Genomic DNA, 18,589 nt, shown 5'->3' with positions numbered 1-18,589 from the left:
ACTGCAGTTCATCTCTTTCTTCTTCTTCAGGAATGCAATGAGTCCTCCCAGCGCTATATCGGTGTCTTCACTTTTCATGAGTTCTTCTGCAATCTCTGCTGGAGTCGTATCAACCTCCTTTATGAATTTTTCAATTTCATTGAAGAGATGATGAGTTTTTACTTTAAAGTAGTTATGAGCAAGGGTTTTGAATCCACATGGTGTGCAGTAGGACATGTGAACATGCATATCCATTCGGCCTGGTCTCAACAATGCAGGATCTAGCTTGTCCTTGTAGTTGGTGGTAAACACAATTATTCTCTCATCTCCACAGCTTGACCATAAACCATCAATGAAATTGAGCAATCCGGATAGTGTCAACTGCCAAAAAGAAAATCATTCATACATTTGCGTAGTTACACTTCTGCATATTTATAAATGTTCTGTTGCTAGGTATTATGCTATCAATATACCTGGCTGTCACTGGGGTTGGTTCCTCTAACTTGTCTGTCATTCAATTCGATGCTGCAGTTAATATCCTCAATCACTATGATTGATCGATTTGCTGTGTAAATATGTAAGCTCCAAATCATAGATATCAAACTTGAGGTGATTAGCCATGGCTGCAATCAAGCTCGACTTTCCTGTGCCAGGAGGACCATACAACAAGTACCCTCGTTTCCATGCCTTGCCTACTCTGCCATAAAATTCCTTTCGCTTCACAAACCTGTCCAAGTCAGCAATCACCTCGTTCTTCAGCATTGGGTCCATTGCCAATGTGTCAAAAGTTGATGGATGTTCAAAGATGACTGAACCCCAGGGACCGATCGAACATTCTCCACCAAAGTTTCCAAGTGCATGCAGCCTCACCACCTTGTTTTCCTCTTTAATTGCTTTTGATCTTTGCACTACATATGGCAGGTAAGTTTCTAATACCTTTTCTCTGTTTGCTTGTGGAAACTGAGCTGAATTGACTTATGCCCTACTACCTCTGTTGATGAGCAATAGCTTTCATAGTCCATATTCGCCTGTTTCGTTTCAAAACAACAGAATTCCCACCTCAACTGCATTCCTTCGAACTCGTCAGTTAGCTTCTCGCCTTTGTTTATGGTAACAGAGAAGTTGTTTTGGCGTGGGGACTTGGAAACCTTAAGTTGATCAATTGAGGCAGTGATCCTTGTGCTTAAGTAGAGTTCTGAATCCTGGTAAACTTCATTGATAGAGAGACCATTGCTTTCATCAATGATAAGAGTCATTTGAGAATTAGGAAGGTTACCGAATAGGCCTGCAAGTGTGGCAATGATTTTGTCCTGGAGTTTTTGAGGTATCAACTGGCCGACCATAGTCTGGACCTCACTGATCACTGTCCTGATCAGCATTGCTGCAGCAGCAAATGCGGTGTAGGTTGATAGAACTGATGTTGTTGAAGGCATGCTTGTTAGAGAAAACATCTTCAGTGTGAGACTACGAAAATCGAATTTGTTTTAATTTTTGGGTAGTGAAGGAGGCTTTGTGTGTTTTGCTTTGGCTTGTTGAGATGGAATGCAACTGCAAATCTAGCTAGAGGAGTTTTATAGGATAGAAATGGGAAATGTAGCTTCCCCTAGAAGTAGTTTGAACAAGTATGCTATGCTCTATTAATTACTAATATAGTAATATTAGAAAGCTTGTACCAAACCTTTCAGGCCTAGTCAACCAAGTACTGTAAGAGAAAGTTATTAGTGAACACAATCTTCTGAAGCAATCTTCACCAGAGAAAAGTATTCAGGGCCCATTGAATCTGTGTAACCAACATTTTCCCCCATCCCTAAATTCTTTTCTGGATAGTAGTTTTTATTATCTTTTTATTGATTCAACAAGCACTAGTCGTTTTCCTAATTTAAATATAAAAAAGAAATCAAGTGTCATTGAGCTGTTAACAAATAAATGCGCATTTGTAGAGCATTGGTAAGTATCCTGCGGCTCCTGCCTAACCATTTGACATACTAGTTGCTGGCTCTCTTAGCAAGCAAAAGCTGTTAGTTGCTGATCTATAGTTCCTTACAAGTTTTTTGTACCTCTGTGTTTTCAATCATTCAATCCAGCTTTTACTATATATCTGACATAGACATGATAGAAGTAGGGCAGGAAGAGGAGCCAACCTCTCTTCAAGCCATAAGAGACGGAATTGAACCTTTTTTCATAGCTGGATGATCGAGGATAGCAGAGGATTTGCAGCCTCTCAATATATATCAATAACCAAAGAGGGGCAATACCTCCCAGGTCCCAATAACGTAAAGTCGTAAACGAAATAAAGGAATACCTATAATGTGGCTATTAAAGGAAAACTGTCCCTTCAAATCTATACCACATGTGAAAAGATGGTCAATAATTCATATACTAGCTCAACTCATCCTATAAGTTAAGCGCAAGGGGAGTTGGAGTTCTGGTTGAAGCTAATTTGTTTAGTGAGAGATGGATTTCTTGTCTAGTATACTGTTGTGTTTGTGCTTTATCTCCTGGTTGTTAATCCAAGCCCTCCATAGAAGAACCAGAGTTAGGCTTCCACCAGGACCAAAGCCATTTCCATTGATTGGAAATCTCTTTGAGCTTGGAGACAAACCTCATATCTCTTTGACCAAGCTTTCAAAACAGTATGGCCCCATAATGTCTTTGAAACTAGGCCAGATAACAACTGTAGTAGTTTCTTCATCAACCATGGCCAAAGAAATCCTCCGAACCAATGACCAACTCTTTTGCAACCGAACAATCCCAGATGCGCTGCGAGACATTGGAGAGTACAGCTTGCCTTGGATACCTGTATCAACAAGGTGGAGAAATCTTCGAAAAGTATGCACCTCCCACCTCTTCAACACCGAAGTACTTGATGCCAACCAAGAAAACCGGCGAGTGAAAGTGCAAGAGCTCATAGCTAGCGTCAACGACAGCATGGTAAAGGGTTTGGCAGTAGATATTGGAAAGGCTGCTTTCAAAACTACACTCAATTTGCTGTCGACAACTATTTTCTCGATGGATTTGGCTGATGACACGAGTAGTGGTAGTGAGATGACTAGAGAATTCAAGAAGATTGTTAATGGTGTCATGGAAGAGGCTGGGAAGCCGAATTTGGGGGACTATTTTCCAGTGCTTAGGAAGATTGATCCCCAAGGCATAAGGCGGCGCTTTATGAATTACTTCAACAAGATGTTAGGCTTGATTGAATCAGTGATCAGTCAAAGGTTGGAATGTAGAAAAGGGGATGATTATGTAACAAGTAATGATATGTTGGATACTCTTATAAACCTCGGTGAAGAGAAAAATGAGGTGGATTTGAAGAACTCCGAAGTTGTTGAACATTTGTTTGTGGTTAGTTTCTACTCTCTATCTACTACTTTCTGTTCTTCTTGGATACTTACTTCAATAATGCTAGGCTTAATTACAAATTATTTGTCTATTAAATGATAAGATATTCAACTAAATAATGATTCAAAGTGCAATGCAGTGCAGTGTTACTTTCTAAACAATTAGTAGTAGGCTCTATTCGTTGCGGGGACAGATACAACTTCAGCCACATTGGAATGGGCAATGGCGGAGCTACTACACAACCCAGAGAGTCTTTCTAAAGCTCAAGAAGAGCTAGATCAAATGGTTGGAAAAGGAAAACCAATTGAGGAATCCGACATTGCCAGACTCCCTTACTTACAAACAATAATCATGGAAACCTTGCGGTTGCACCCAGCGGGTCCATTGCTACTGCCACGAAAAGCTGAAACAGATGTAGAAATCGGGGGCTACATTGTCCCGAAGGGTGCACAAGTTCTAGTTAATGTTTGGGCCATAGGCCGAGACGCCGACATTTGGGACAAAACTCTTTTATGCCAGAGAGGTTCTTAGGATTACACAACCAAATTGATGTTATGGAAAAAAACTTTGAGCTTATTCCATTTGGTGGTGGGAGGAGAATATGTCCAGGTTTGCCATTGGCAATGAGAATGTTGCACTTGATGTTGGGTTCACTCATCAACTGCTTTGATTGGAAGCTTGAAGATGGGGTTGTACCTGAGACTATGAACATGGAAGACAGGTTTGGCCTCACTTTACAAATGGCTCAGCCTCTCAAAGCTGTTCCCTACTCATAATTGGTTTCTACTCTGAATTTTAATGGAATGATGTAAAATAACAGTGGGCTGAATCAAGTAATTTTCTTATATATTTCCATGAAGGTTTAGTGAAATTTCTTTTCTACAAGGAAAAATAAAATTTGTGATTAATATATTAGTTTGCCATGAATTAACTTACAGTTTATGACTTAAACTATTTGGTCTGTGCCTTGTTGCCATTAGTATACCCTTCTTCATTTGTATTAAACACTTGAACCCACATAAGAAGCTCTGTTCAAGCGATCATTACTTTTACAGCATTCCATCAGCATCTATGAAAATCACAAGTCATAGACTTCAAGTATGGCTAATTTTCCCTACTCAAAATGTTTTTATCAGCATTTCGAGTTTTATGGCTAATTTGCTCCATATCTTATCTCTAGTTTGGCCTCAGTTTGAACGGACTAATGCCCACTGTTAGGTTGCTTGTGGTAAAAGGCCCACCAGTCTGAACTTACGGCTAGACTTACATGGCCACCAGTCTGAAGCCTGCTAAACTTCATTATTGATAAGAGGGGCTTTCATCTGATAAGAGTCATTTGCGAATAAGGAAGTTACCAGAATAGACCTGCAAGTGTGGCAATGATTGTCTTGAAATTTTTGAATGAACTGGCTCACTAAAAAGTAAAAACTCTTCAATTATTGTAGGCAAATTTCTAGTTTGCACAATAAAACACATAATTTGGTTGACATTAAATTTGATTAAGCTGTTTCCTTGAACATGAAAGCAGAGAATGGTGATTGAGTATCCTACGACACCAGCTGCTTTACTAGTTGAAACTAAGCTAGCTGTACCTCTAACTTAATTGCATAATCAAGGTTAACAAACGAGATACTGTAGTATCTTTCAAATCTAGACAGCATTTGAAAAAAGATGTCATTAATTTATGCCAATGGCCAACAGATCTCAAGTCATTCTATAAATTAAGGGCCAAGAAGAGTTGTAATTTTCAAGTTAAATTTGTTTTGTGAGAGATGGATTTCTTGAGTTGTATAGTACTCCTGTCTCTGTGTTTTGTCTCCTGGTTCTTAGTCCAAGCCCTCCATAGAAGAGCCAAAGCTAGGCTTCCACCAGGATCAAAGCCATTTCCATTGATAGGTAGCCAGGACCAAAGCCATTTCCATTGATAGGTAATCTTTTCGAGCTTGGAGACAAACCTCATCTCTCTTTGACCAAGCTTTCACAACAATATGGCCCCATAATGTCTTTGAAACTAGGCCAACTAACCACTATTGTAGTTTCTTCATCAACCATGGCCAAAGAAATCCTCTGAATCCATCAATTGTTTTGCAACGAACAATCCTAGATGCGCTGCAAGCAGTGACAGACAGCTTGCCCTGGATGTCAGTATCACCAAGGCGGAGAAAGCTTCGCAAAATATGCAGCTCCCAATTGTTTGCCACCAAAGTTCTTGATGCCAACCAAGCGAATCGGCGAGTGAAAGTGCAAGTTGAGAGCATGGTACATGGTGTGGCAGTAGATATTGAAGAGGCTGCTTTTAAAACTACCCTCAATTTGCTGTTAAGGACTATTTTCTCTTTCGATTTGGCTGCTACGGAAAGTAGTAGTAGTGAGATGGCCAGAGAGTACAATGAGATCGTTTGGGGCTTAATGGAAGAGGCTGGGAAACCGAATTTGGGGGACTATTTTCCTGTGCTTAGGAAGCTTGACCCGCAAGGCACAAGGCGGCGTTTTACGAATTACTACAACAAGATGTTAGGCTTCACTCAATCTGTGATTGATTAAAGGTGTTGAGAATATATACATCCCACATGGAAAAAATGGAACCTTGGCTATGAGTTTATAAGGTTTTGGGCCACTCCATCCATTGCCAATTGGTTTTGGATATTGTAACGCCCCAATTTGCATTTCATCAAATCGAGTACATTACAGTGCCGTGTATCCTTAGAACCTAGACTAAGAATTTTCCTAACTCAAGTCCTAAGAACCCGCAAGGCGTAAGAAAGAAATTAAAAGTACTTTAGTAAATCCATTAGGAAAACTTGAGCGCGGAAGCATTTGTTAAAGTGAGGTGAAAGCTATAAATCATCGGAAGTCTTTTAAAGACAAATATAAATAAGACCTGTCACGCAGATCTAACTCCGTCGATGACACAATTGAAGTACAGGGTAATTAAGCCACATTTAGCATTGTCCAACTGTCCCGTCTTCGTACACAGTACCTGCATCCACAAACTGTTGTAGGGGTGAGCTTTCGTCCTCGCTGCTCAATAAGACTCTACCCCAGCTAGGTGTAAAACAATTTAAAATACAGGTGCCGGCAAAGTAAGTGAGAAAACAATGCATATAGATAAAGATGTTCGAAACCACAACCGTAGTTCGTTTATAAAAGTATAGTAGGGTCCAGAAGAATAAAACAGACCTGATGAATGATCGCTATGCCTACTACAACCTTACCATGATTAATATCGTTTACACCGGCAAGGTGTAGCGAGAGTGTCCACTTACGCCGTATCACCTAGAAGCAGTGCCACACCTCAAAGGATGTCATACACTCTTCAGTCCATACAGCCCCTCCGGAGGTATAGGGGATCGAAGCCCAAGGAAATCGCTATGCTCCTCTCACTCTCAGGTCATCAAATATTAACTCATAGAAAAATCGAAATACATTTTTCATGCATCAATAATTTCCTTAAAATATATGCATCAAAATTACTAATTGAGGCGAGTCCAGAATCCCCTACCTGCAATATCGCAACTTTGACTCCATTCGCTTTTCTAGGCCAACATCACCACCTTTCCCATTTTGGGTAACTGGAGCCCCTAAGCCCGACAACAATAGTATTCTAGTGTTAAAACAAAATTCCATTCAATAACACACTGCAAATACTACCAAGTCCATTTAAATTATTTTCCTTCAAAATGAATTCCTTAATTTCCTTATCGGGTGTCATCCTTTTTATTTCTTAGGACACCCAAAACTATTTACCCTTTTACACCACTCTTCAGTTTAAGCCAAACTTGAGTGATAACCCGAGTTTTACTTGGTGACAATTTCGTATGAACCCAAGTTCTACGTCATCCATTAACACACAACGTATATGTCTACTTAGAACTTATGTCCAGTATCACAATTAATGACAAACAGAGTGTACTGGAAACTAGCATATACCAGATTAACTAACAATCTATACACATCCATCTCTTGGTTTCATAGTCTCACTAGCAAATGGTATAGAATCCAAATTTACAGTCATCATTCTTTTCCTTTTCATTCCACGTTTTTAAGACCAATTAGTCAATACATGATGCAGTTACCCAAAGGATATGATATATATATATATATATAAAATATCAACATTCGATTCCTAGTCTTTACACATCGAGCAATTTATGCTTTCCACAACTTGTGTTTTGATTTTTAGTCACCAAGCACATATCAATTATCAAGCAGACAACTCACAATTAAACCTTATAATTCACCACCAGCCCAAATTGCAACGTCAACAAGTCCAAAAGCACACTGTACTTCCAATAACTTGATTACAGCCACCAAGACTGTACCTTTAACAAATTATGCAATTAATATACTCCCAAACAAATCAACTTCATACTCCAACAATTTCACAGCAATTCTATCTATTTTCAGATCATTACCTCTGGTGAAAATCATAGTAACCACTCTCATTCTAGAGTTCCACACCCAAGTTTGGTCCAGCTCCACAAAGTCCCTTCTTGCGGCCTTCCACTCATGAACTTGACAGAGACAAACAAAAATCATTTTAACCAAGTTCTAATCATCAGGTGATTAACCAAATTTTCATGTTTCAATATCATCAAAGGAGAACCCAACTAACCTCGACTCCAAACAAGACTAAAACAGATGGGGTTCACTCCTTTGACGAAGAACACAGTAGCTGGGAAAAACCCTTTCTTTGCTCACTCCTCCACAATTTTACCCGGCACATAACAAGCCGGGTAACAAACTTCCATTCCAATAATTTCAGGCAGAAGACTTGAAGATAAACACAAAACTGATTTCAATTCTCCATGGAGAAATAGCTCACCTTGTTATCTACTGGAATTCCCAGCAGCGAACGCCAGCGAGCTCTCCAACCAAACCGTTCCATGAATTGAACATAACCGAGCTCCAATTCCAGTTCTAGGACGAGAATTTTTGGCGGGAATGAACCCAAAAACACAAGAAAGCAGCCGTGAACAGTGAACTCCGACGAAGTCCGATGATACCGAAAAACACAAATCATCAATCCGTCAATACCCAACCGAAATCGAAAACTAATTATACGGACATGTAGAGCTCGAAGAGCAGGTCACACTTCATACCTCATGCACGACAAACGATCGCCGGAAAATGCTGCGGAACCGCCAGAAAGTTGGAAACTTTCGAGCCTCGATTTTCTCTCCTCGCTCCTTGCATGGACGATCCGTGACAAGAGGCACGTCGGCGTCGTCAAGACGAACCGAACGGTACCGGTGCGCCGCCCTATCGTCGCCGAATGGAGAGGTTCCGGTCGATCACTACGCAGTTCGTCAGGTCGTGTAAACGGGTCGAGAGCTCTGGGCTTCTCTCGACTTTTTTGAATTGTCGATCTAATCTAGTCTATATATACTTTGCCAAAAAAAAAAAAAAAAATCTAGTCTATATATATGGTACTTCCTTGAATGATTTTCAATAGCTCTGATTAAACAAATACGGCCAAGATTGCACCGGAGCATTTTCCTTTTCCTTTAATAATTTTCTAAATTTCAGAAATTCGTAATAAATAGCTCCCATATCCAAAAAATTCCAGAAAATTATCACGAACTCGTCGTGAAGTGTACTTTAATATTAACCTTTAATTCGAAAGCTTCACCTCAAGGACCTTAGCAATTACTGAGACTACAGATCAAATATCGAACTGTTTCACTTTAGCTCCTTGAATATTTCCGAAGCTCACAGATATGAACCCCAGATTACTTTATAATAGTATTAAAGCGGGTTATCCATGGGACCTTGCCTATGGGTATGGGTTTGGACCACTCTATCAATTGCCAATTGATTGTGGAATGTATATACATGCTCTATTTGCTGCGGGCACAGATACAACTTCAGCTACATTGGAATGAGCAATGGCTGAGTTACTACACAACCCAGAAAGCCTCTCGAAAGCTCAAGTTGAGCTGGATCAAGTGTTTGGGAAGAAGAAACATTCCGGTTACACTCATCAGTCCCATTGCTACTGCCACGATGCTTGGGCCATAGGCAGAGACCCTGGCATTTGGGACAACACAAACTCTTTATGTCGGAGAGGTTCTTAGGATTGGAGATCCAAATTCATGTTACGGGAAGAAACTTTGATCTTATCCAAATTCATGTTACGGGAAGAAACTTTGATCTTATTCCATTTGGTGGTGGTAGACTCTTTTATGCCGGAGAGGTTCTTAGGATTGGAGAACCAAATTCATGTTACGGGAAAAGACCAAAGTTTCATTCCATTTGGTGGTGGGAGAAGAATATGTCTTGGACTGCCACTAGCAATGAGAATGTTACACTTGATGTTGGGTTCACTCATTAACTGCTTCGATTGTAAACTTGAAGATGGAGTTGTATCTGAGACTATGAACATAGAAGACAAGTTTGGCCTCACTTTACAAATGGCTCAGCCACTTCGAGCTGTGCCCAATAAGTTATAATTGATTTCTGAAAGCTAGTTTAATATCTAGTAATTTTCTTATATATTTCCTTGAAGGTTTTATGTTAAAAAATAAAAAATAAAAATAAAAACTTTCAAGCTAGGTTAAGATTGTGTGGAAAGAAAAGGTGGGCTTAATCCTAAAAGGTGGGTGTGCTAGGAGACTACTAGTTTGTTTGCTCTTTTAGTTAGTGGTGACTTTGTAGTAGTTTATACGGAACGGTTCTTTTTGTCGACCCCATAGGGTGGATTGTTTTTGTACTGCTTGCTAAATTACATAATGGGATGACCTCTTTTATTTTTTTTAAAAAAAGATTGTGTGGAAAGAAAATATCAAGACTCAAGAGTGGTTGAATTTATGGCTTCCAATAGTTGGCCATGAACTTTGAAATTATGGCTTGCTTAAACTAGCTATTTGGTCTAGGCCTTGCTGCCGTTTGTGTACTCTTCTTCCTTTCTTCATTAAAATTTGAGAATTTCTCAAATAAGTAGTCAAGTACAAAGAAACCTTATTGGGTAGCTTTTTAACCACTGCAAGTGGCCTAGTGGTTCTTGCCTAGTTGGGTGTGCTCCCCAACCTAGGTTCGAACCCCGAAGCTGTCAAAGTGGCCAGGCACTGTGCTGCAATGCACAGTTGGAGCATTTCACATGCGCCGAATGAGTTTATCTTGGGCCTAGGAAACCTTTGGGTTCCCCTTGACAAAGTAAAAAAAAAAGAAACCTTATTGGGGTTTTTTCTAAACTTAATTAAGCTCAACTCTGGCTCGAATGATTTCTTAAAGTTCGAGCTCAGTTCGATTAAGGGATAAGTTCAAGCTTAAATTTTTGACTTATTTGACTCTAAATTCAATTGAAATTATGAATAACTAGAAGGAAAACACACACTATGTGTGTGAATTTTATTTTGAAAAAAAAAAATATATTTTAAAATAATGAAACCAATTTTTAGCAGTTGAATGTGAGGAACAGTTGAAGTTACTGGGTGATAGTTTGGGAGAGCAGATGGATAATGCTTATTTTTATATTTTTTTAAGCTTTTTTATTTTGTAATTTACAACTTACTTTATCCTTGCACATTTAAACTTTCTTAAACTTTTTTAATATTTGAGGGCTATTTCAGTAAAAAAAAAATTGTTTTGGCTAACAAACCCCTCTTCTCTTAATAATAGTATAGATAAGAAAAATTTAAAGAATATAATAATTCAATGAGAAAAATACAAATAACATAACAATACAATTTTGATACCTAATAAGATGCCTGACTTTTCGTCTTAAAATAATGAATACATGTAAACTTACCAATTCCAAATTAGGAATAGGGAATTTCCTTATCTATATTGTTGGCGTGAGTCACTCTCCATAATTGTAGGAATTGTAGTATAATTAGGATTGTATAGTTAAGGAGAATATTATGTAGTTAATGGGAGAATATCCACGATGTAATTAGTTTCATATTAGGATTGTGTATACTTTGTATATATACTCCATCTTTGAAGAAGATCAATAAATAAGAAAATTCCCAATCTCTTTGGTATCCAAATTATTTCCTAGTGAAGAGGAAATTTCTATTCATAATGCAGCGAGGGCTAGCTACATTAAGAACAAAAGGCAGAGGTTCCAAATTATAATTCCTATCGCAAAAGGCAGAGATCCGAATTTCATTGATCGATTTCTCCTAAATTTTAATTCATTCATACAAATTAAGAACGAAGAGAAGGCAATGGGTGCAAAGAAGAGGGCAATGGGTGCAGAGAAGAAAGGTGCGTCGAGGGGTTCCGAGGACTCTGAGGAATTGGGACATGTTCCCCTGCAGGCCATCCTCTTAGCCGATAGTTTTACTACCAAATTCTACCCCGTCACCCTTGAACGCCCCAAAGTGCTTTTGCCATTAGTAAATGTCCCCATGATCAGCTACACCTTAGCTTGGCTCAAGTCTGCTGGAGTCAAGGAGGTCTTTGTTTTCTGCTGCGCTCACTCCAAGCAAGTGATCAATTATCTAGAGACTTCTAGGTGGTTTTGTCAACCTGGCTGCTTCGCAGTCACCGCAATTGAGTCACATGCTTCTGCTAGTGCTGGAGATGCTCTGCGTTTGATATACGAGCGCGATGTGATCCATGGAGATTTTGTCCTCATAAGTGGGGATACTGTGAGCGACATGTCGCTTACTCAAGTGCTTCAAGAACATAAAGAGAGAAGAAAGAAAGATAATAATGCTGTAATGACAATTGTTATCAAACCTTCTCAAATCATGACCCACCAATCTCGATTACTTGGCACTGGTGAGCTGTTTATGGCAATAGATCCTAGCACAAAGCAGCTTTTGTGTTACGAGGAAAAGGCAGACCATACAAAGGAATCTATATTTTGTCTTGATAAGTCGTTGCTTGTTGGTAAATCTTCGATTTCTCTGCATAATGATAGAGAGGATTGCTATATCGACATCTGCTCTCCTGAAGTCCTCAGCCTTCTAGCATACAATATCGATTACCAAGATCTTCGTCATGATTTATTGAATGGATTGCTTGACGATGACGTTATGGGATACAAGATATTCACACATGAAATTGACTCTAGTTATGCTGCTAAGATTGACAACTTCCGAAGCTACGATGCAGTTAGTAAGGACATCATTCAGAGAGGGAGTTACCCCTCGATGCCAGATATTAAGTTTACAGAAATCGGACATGGCACCAAGATTGCGGACAATACTGAAATTTTAAGTTCTGTTATTGGGGAAGGGTGTTCTATTGGGTCAAATGTTTCCATAGAAGGTTCTTATATATTGGACAATGTCACCATCGAAGATGGCTGCAAGCTAAAGCATGCTGTGGTTTGTGATGGAGTGGTCATCAAGTCCGGGGCAATTTTGGAACCTGGAGTAGTTTTGTCTTTCCAGGTTGTTTTAGGAGAACAATGCACTGTTCCTTCATACTCAAAGATATCGTTACTTCAACAACCAACCGAACAAGATAGTGATGATGAGGAGCTGGAGTATGCAGACGATTATAGCAATGGAATTGCAGAAATTTCGCGGCATATTAATTGTAATGTAAATAAACCAAATGAGCTTGGTACTGGTGGGGCTGGTTATGTTTGGTCAATTTGTGATGACGAGTGGAGAAATTCAGTTGCTCCCATTCCTGCAGACAAACATGCTGAGGTGATACGTGCCACGGATGGAAGCAGTCTCACATCTTCAGGAGAGGTAAAACTTGAATCTAGTGATTCTGAAGACAGCGATGAAGATACTTCTGACTTTGAGAATGAGGTTGAAGCAACCTTCCTAAGAGCCGTGCATGAAAATATAAAACTAGAGCATGTCGTCTTGGAAGTGAACTCGCTGAGATTGTCATCCAACAAGGAAACTGTAATTTGTGCTGGAGCTATCTTTTACTCGATGATGAAATTGGCATTGGAAGCTCCACATGACTCGGCAAGCGAATTGGTTAGAGCTGCTTCTAGGGTAATTTCAAAATGGAAACACCTGCTCAAGAACTACCTATCAGACATAGATGAGGAGATAGAAGTAATAATGAAGTTTGAAGAAATGTGTTTGGAGTCTGCCAAGGAATTCTCCTCTGTGTTCGATAAGATACTGTATCAACTGTATGACCAAGAAGTTATCCAAGAAGAAGCTATTCTGAGGTGGGTTGAAGAAAAGACAGATGCAGATGAATCAGACAGAATTTTCGTCAGGCAGGCGGAAACGTTTGTCCAATGGTTGAGAGAGGCAGAAGAGGATGATGAAGAGTAAGAAGAAGGGAGATTTATATAGCTGATCTAATTCGGTGGCGGGATGCTTTATTGATTGATAGATATATTTTTGAACTTTAAACAATTTTTGCTCTGACAATTTGGTATAAGATTTATTATGTCCATGAGCTTGAAAATGGGATTTACAAAAGTTTCTTGCTCTTATATGTGTGTATGATCAATTGTCTCCCAAACCGACAGATTTAGATTCAGAGTCTTTTATTTCAAATCTACATAAACAAAGAGGGCATTATCATAACTTCTGCATATGCACATTCTTTTAATCAATAGAGTTCAAGAAGAATATATGTATAAATAAGATGCGTATTGCAAAGTTTAATCTTTAAATGATTTTGTAGTTCCTTTAGAAATCTCTTTTAATTTTCTTTATTGTTTTTTACTTTCATTTCGCAACTTTGCCATTATGTTTTCGTTCAGAAATTTAGACTTCTATGTCCCTCTTGTAAGATCAAATATGGACATAACACATATCATCATAAAGTAATTCACTATGCCAAAAAACCCTTCAGACGACAGACTTTGACTGTCGTCTGATATGAAGAAAATCTGTCGTCTATTAAGCTGATATCTGATTGGTGTTCAGACGACAGTCAATACCCGACGTCAGAAGGTGACTCAGACGACAGTCACCAAAAATATATCTGTCGTCTGAATGTTGCTCAGATATGCACAAAATGGTAGTATATGTGGTTAAATATGATATCAGACGACAGTCAAATGTTGTTGTCGTCAAACTCTAGCAACAGACTTTACAAATAATCTATTGTCTGTTTTAATGCGAGACGACAATAATATGTCGTCTGAATGTGTAGAATTTCCATGTTTCTTTGCCAAATCTGTTGTGTGAACTTTATTAAAACAACATCCACTATTAGTTATCTATTGTCTCTCTTGTTGTAAAAGGACATTTAAATGTCCTTTGAATGTGTAGATGCTTGAAGTATCTTTGATCTTTCTGTTGTGTGTACTTGTTTCAAACCATAGTTGTTGGTAACTTTCTATTGTTTGATATTATTTAAAAAGACATATAACTTCCAATGTATTATCATATATCCCAATGATGAAAATCATACTCAAACCATGAAATAGGGTTTGTTAACAGCAGCATAAACTAATCTACCCCATTGATAAAAGTTTCAGCACGTTGCTCCAACCTCCTCAAAAGGTCCTTCATGAAGAGTGTACTTGTCCCATGAGAAATCAGCAGTGTATCTATTGCGCAATGGTCAAAGACTTCACTATTTGTTTTCTGCTTGCCTTCTGCAGACTACGTATTGTCTCTGCTTCCTATCAATTTCTGCCCTGCTAGATCTCTGCTTCCTAAGTGAGGACTACTTTTCTGTGACAACATCAACCAACATTAGTTCAGTTACCATTGGGCTAAACACATGAAATACAAGTAAAACTTTTATAGTCAAATTGCTTGATTAACAGTATCAAGCAGAAAACTCATTGACCACTCAATCGAGATGCAAATGTATAGTTGACTATACTTCATGAATAGAGGTAACAAAAAAATTAACAGGGGAAGGTAGTAGTGAGTATATACCTCAGTCCCTACTTTTATCTTCTCTTCCAAGTCAGCCTTGTTTCCAGCCAAGAACATTATTAAAGTTGGATTTGCTAATATCAAACGAGAAGTAAAATAAACTTGACTGAGTTAGTAGTCTTGAAGAATATTAGTTACTCAAGCTATATCAATTATCACCCCCCTGCATATACGTAACACGTTCAAGTCCAAGACGGAGTGCACACTTGATCAGCCTGTGGTTAAATTCTTATTTATCCAGAAACTAGACCTATGAATTCTTTAGATTGCATTACCTTATTAGTAGAGCATAAGTAATTAAGAGGAAGTCAAAAATACCTTGGGATTATCTTCAACCACAGTTACTGCAAGATGGATCCTTCCTGTTTTTATATTCTGAAGAGGCAACCACATGTCATGCCTCTGGCCATCTCTATACTCACCAATGTTAATGGAGCAGAATCTGGATACAGAATAAGGTAAGTTAGACCGGCAAACAAAAACTGACTTGGGAAAAAACTTAGTCAGGCAAAACAAAAGTAACACACAAAAATTCATTAACATTGGTTAAAGCGATGATTCAAGACTCAACAAAATAATATGAAAAGCTTTGTAGTGACAGCAACTAAATCTACAGCCTGCCCATATTCTGGTATCCCTAAGTCATTCAATTCATCAACTTCTGAATACTGATCAATTAAATAACCTCTAAATAAGTTCAGAAACAAACCCAAGGCAATCATCAACAAATCGGTCCTTGTCACGAACTTCAATAGATAGCACAGTAGATGAATCCCATGTAATAATGGGCATCTTGAATTCTTCATGCCATTTTGGAGCCAGTGTTTTCTTTTGTGTCTTCGTCCTGAACCGGTAAAGGCCCAATTGACCCTTAACATAAGGGTCAGATAATCCTTCAACTATGTATCGTATCAGGCAGGGAAAATGAGACATACAATCATTACTCCAGTTGCTGCACCACCAGCTTCACCAAATATCGCTGTTGCAGCCTCTGTAACTAAAGTAGTTGCTCCAATATTGACAACACTGAGTACACAAGTAAATTCTACAATAAGAAAGAAATGTTCAACTTCATGACGAAAGAAAGGTTAGCTCACTCGCATTCTTTCAAATCAATGGTTTGGATCATTGCCATGCTTATGAAGATTCTAAAGTGTGTAAATTCACTGGATAATGATACTTTCCAAAGACAACACATTATTTAGATATAGGCATCCAGAAGGCCAAAACCAGTAAAAGCTCATACATTCCGAGGCAAATGTGCTAATTGAAGATTCTAATAGGTTAGTTACTCACATTCTTTCAAAATTTTAATGGTTTAGATCATTCGCATTCTTCCAAGATTCTAATGCAGTCTATCATTCACTAATTAGTTGATACACTTCAAACACAGAACTATATCAAAACATAGGCACCCAGAAGGCCAAAACACATAAAGTTCATACCTTCCAAGGCCATAGCGTGGTAATCGAAGTCTCTGCCATTGAGAAAAAAGCCGAGAGACCCAAAAGCGCAGCCAAAATCAAACCCTGCTCTTTAAAAACTTGAAGAACCAGCAGCGTCTTCGGCCAAGCATTTCTGAACATCAATATGCACTTGTCAACAACCCCATAACTTGCATTGACCACACCCTCCACAGCAAAAGCTCTCCTAGACCCATACACCAAAACCCCACAAACCATAGCTGCTAAAACAACTCCACACTTCACCATTACCCTAACAAAATCAAAACTCGAACCCAAAACAGCATTTGTACCACTAGAACTCTCACTATCTTTACCTACAGCTCTCAAACGAGCTCTATTAGCAAACAAGTCAACTCCCTCGCATCTTGGACCTAAGAACCTCCGAAAACCACAAGAAAAATAAAACAAGGGTGAAAAATTCAAGAGCTTTACATTGCTTGGTTGAGCACCATTGGAGCTTGAGACTTTAGCAGCTGCACTAGTACAGAAACCCTTATGTGAAAGTTTCAATCTGTATGCATTGTTGACAAGCTTTCTTCACATGACAACAGATACCCAACATTATAGAAATCAAAGCATAAACCAATAGAGCAATATAGAAATCAAGTAAAATTGTAAAGTAAAGAAGTCACTCACCTCAAATCCTAAACAGGACCAGAACTAGAATGAAAACAAGGCTCTAGAAGTTCTGCCCAACTTCTTTCAATTCTTCAACATCCGGAATTTCGATGGTGAAATTCCAAGATCATGAGATCAAATTCTCACATCTTCCTAGTTGCAGTACCCGAAACTCCTAGACCAAAATCCTATTTTAGAACAGAAACTATCCATAAGACCAACTCATCATCGAGCCCAAAATCTCTATCTCTTTCTCCCTTCCCATCTTCTTCTTTTCTTTTCTTTTCTTTTCTTCTCTCCCTTTCTCCTCCTCCGTTCGTTGTCCTTGTTCCTTCTTCTTCTTCTTTTTTCCTTTCTCGTCTAATCCCCTTCATCCCCAGTTGACAACAACTCAAAATCAGATTGAAAAAATCAAGGAATCAGATTAGATTAGGGTTTAGAGAATTAGGGTTTACTTACCCCCATTGGACGATGAAGGACTCGTAGTCCCGAAAATCCTTGCGGCGGAGGACGTTGATGTCGACGGTGACGCGAGCTTTAGACATAGCTGCGAGATTAGGAGGTGAGATCTGAGTGGGCTTGGGTTAAAGGAGAGAAACCAATTTGTTTTTTTGTTATGTTGTAATAAGCAAGCTAAGAGGGAGTTCGATATGGGTGAGGAGGGAATCTGAAAATTGGATGAGGAGGGAATCTGAAAAATGTGCAGCGCGAAACCATTCTTTTTGGTTTGATAACTTTGTCGGGGAGAGAGAAATCATTAAAAGTTTGGAACTAAATTCCTTCATGTTGTGCCAAAAAAAAATAGTTCCAACAAAATCCAAAGCCAATTTACTCCTTTGACGAGACGACATATATATGTTGTCTGAATACAAACAAAAAAAAGAAGCTACAACCCAAAACGAAATCAATTTATCTCCTTTGACCAGACGACAGATAACTGTTGTTTGAAAATAAACTTAATTCTCAAAACTAACTTACCATGGTATGTTGCTATATTCAGACGACAGTTTTTACACTGTCTGTCGTTAAATTATATCAGACAACAGAAACCAACCTGTCTGTCGTCTAAGCTCTATCGTCTGAAGGGTTTTTTGGCATAGTGATTGATGATTAGTTTAATATCAATCCTAGTTTAACATGGATACAAACAGTAAATCAATACTAGTGACTTAATGAAGTAGTGTATCAATTCATTAAGGATAGTAATCCATTGCTTAGTCTACAAGAAAGGCTACAAGTTGTGATACATTAGGAATCTAACAGTGAAACCTAAACTGACAATGAATGCTTTAATGGGAAGCTTCTTGAGGTTTAAGTCTCATATATATACAGATGAATTGGTCCCTGATTACTACCCGACGTTTTGCATATTGTTCTGTCCATTGAGAAGCAAGTTGGTAAGTAACAGAA

At 38.7% G+C, this 18,589-nt stretch overlaps 1 protein-coding gene, 1 long non-coding RNA gene and 3 pseudogenes across 4 annotated transcripts; 3 read left to right on the top strand and 2 right to left on the bottom strand.

Moving 5' to 3' along the window:
- Positions 1–218: 218 nt before the first annotated feature.
- LOC133707744 (protein HYPER-SENSITIVITY-RELATED 4-like) lies at positions 219–1,430 on the bottom strand (annotated as a pseudogene).
- Positions 1,431–2,309: 879 nt separating this feature from the next.
- LOC133707743 (geraniol 8-hydroxylase-like) lies at positions 2,310–4,226 on the top strand (annotated as a pseudogene).
- A 300-nt stretch (positions 4,227–4,526) lies between these two features.
- LOC133707746 (uncharacterized) lies at positions 4,527–8,685 on the bottom strand. Of its 3 annotated transcripts, none has more exons than XR_009845260.1 (5): positions 7,937–8,685; positions 7,737–7,835; positions 6,824–6,902; positions 6,203–6,314; positions 4,527–4,686 (listed from the first exon to the last, which is right to left on the bottom strand). It is a non-coding gene; the product is annotated as an uncharacterized LOC133707746 (long non-coding RNA). The 3 variants fall into 3 exon arrangements; XR_009845259.1 differs by lacking the exon at positions 4,527–4,686 and having other exon boundaries at positions 6,086–6,314; positions 7,937–8,065; positions 8,147–8,685; XR_009845258.1 differs by lacking the exon at positions 4,527–4,686 and having other exon boundaries at positions 6,086–6,314.
- Positions 5,094–5,945, top strand: LOC133707745 (geraniol 8-hydroxylase-like; annotated as a pseudogene).
- A 2,828-nt stretch (positions 8,686–11,513) lies between the features above and the next one.
- On the top strand, positions 11,514–13,630 carry LOC133713168 (uncharacterized). The gene has a single exon (XM_062139284.1). It carries the CDS (start codon positions 11,514–11,516, stop codon positions 13,524–13,526), a length of 2,013 nt encoding a protein of 670 aa, XP_061995268.1. The 3' UTR covers positions 13,527–13,630.
- The last annotated feature ends 4,959 nt before the right edge of the window (positions 13,631–18,589 follow it).

This window comes from Rosa rugosa, chromosome 5 (genome assembly GCF_958449725.1).
Source record: "Rosa rugosa chromosome 5, drRosRugo1.1, whole genome shotgun sequence".
NCBI lineage: Eukaryota > Viridiplantae > Streptophyta > Magnoliopsida > Rosales > Rosaceae > Rosa > Rosa rugosa.
This window is presented reverse-complemented; position numbering and strand designations above follow the sequence as displayed.

Bases quoted from the DNA above. Each gene is read 5' to 3' on its own strand.
- LOC133713168 (XM_062139284.1), top strand. From the start codon at position 11,514: ATGGGTGCAGAGAAGAAAGGTGCGTCGAGGGGTTCCGAGGACTCTGAG.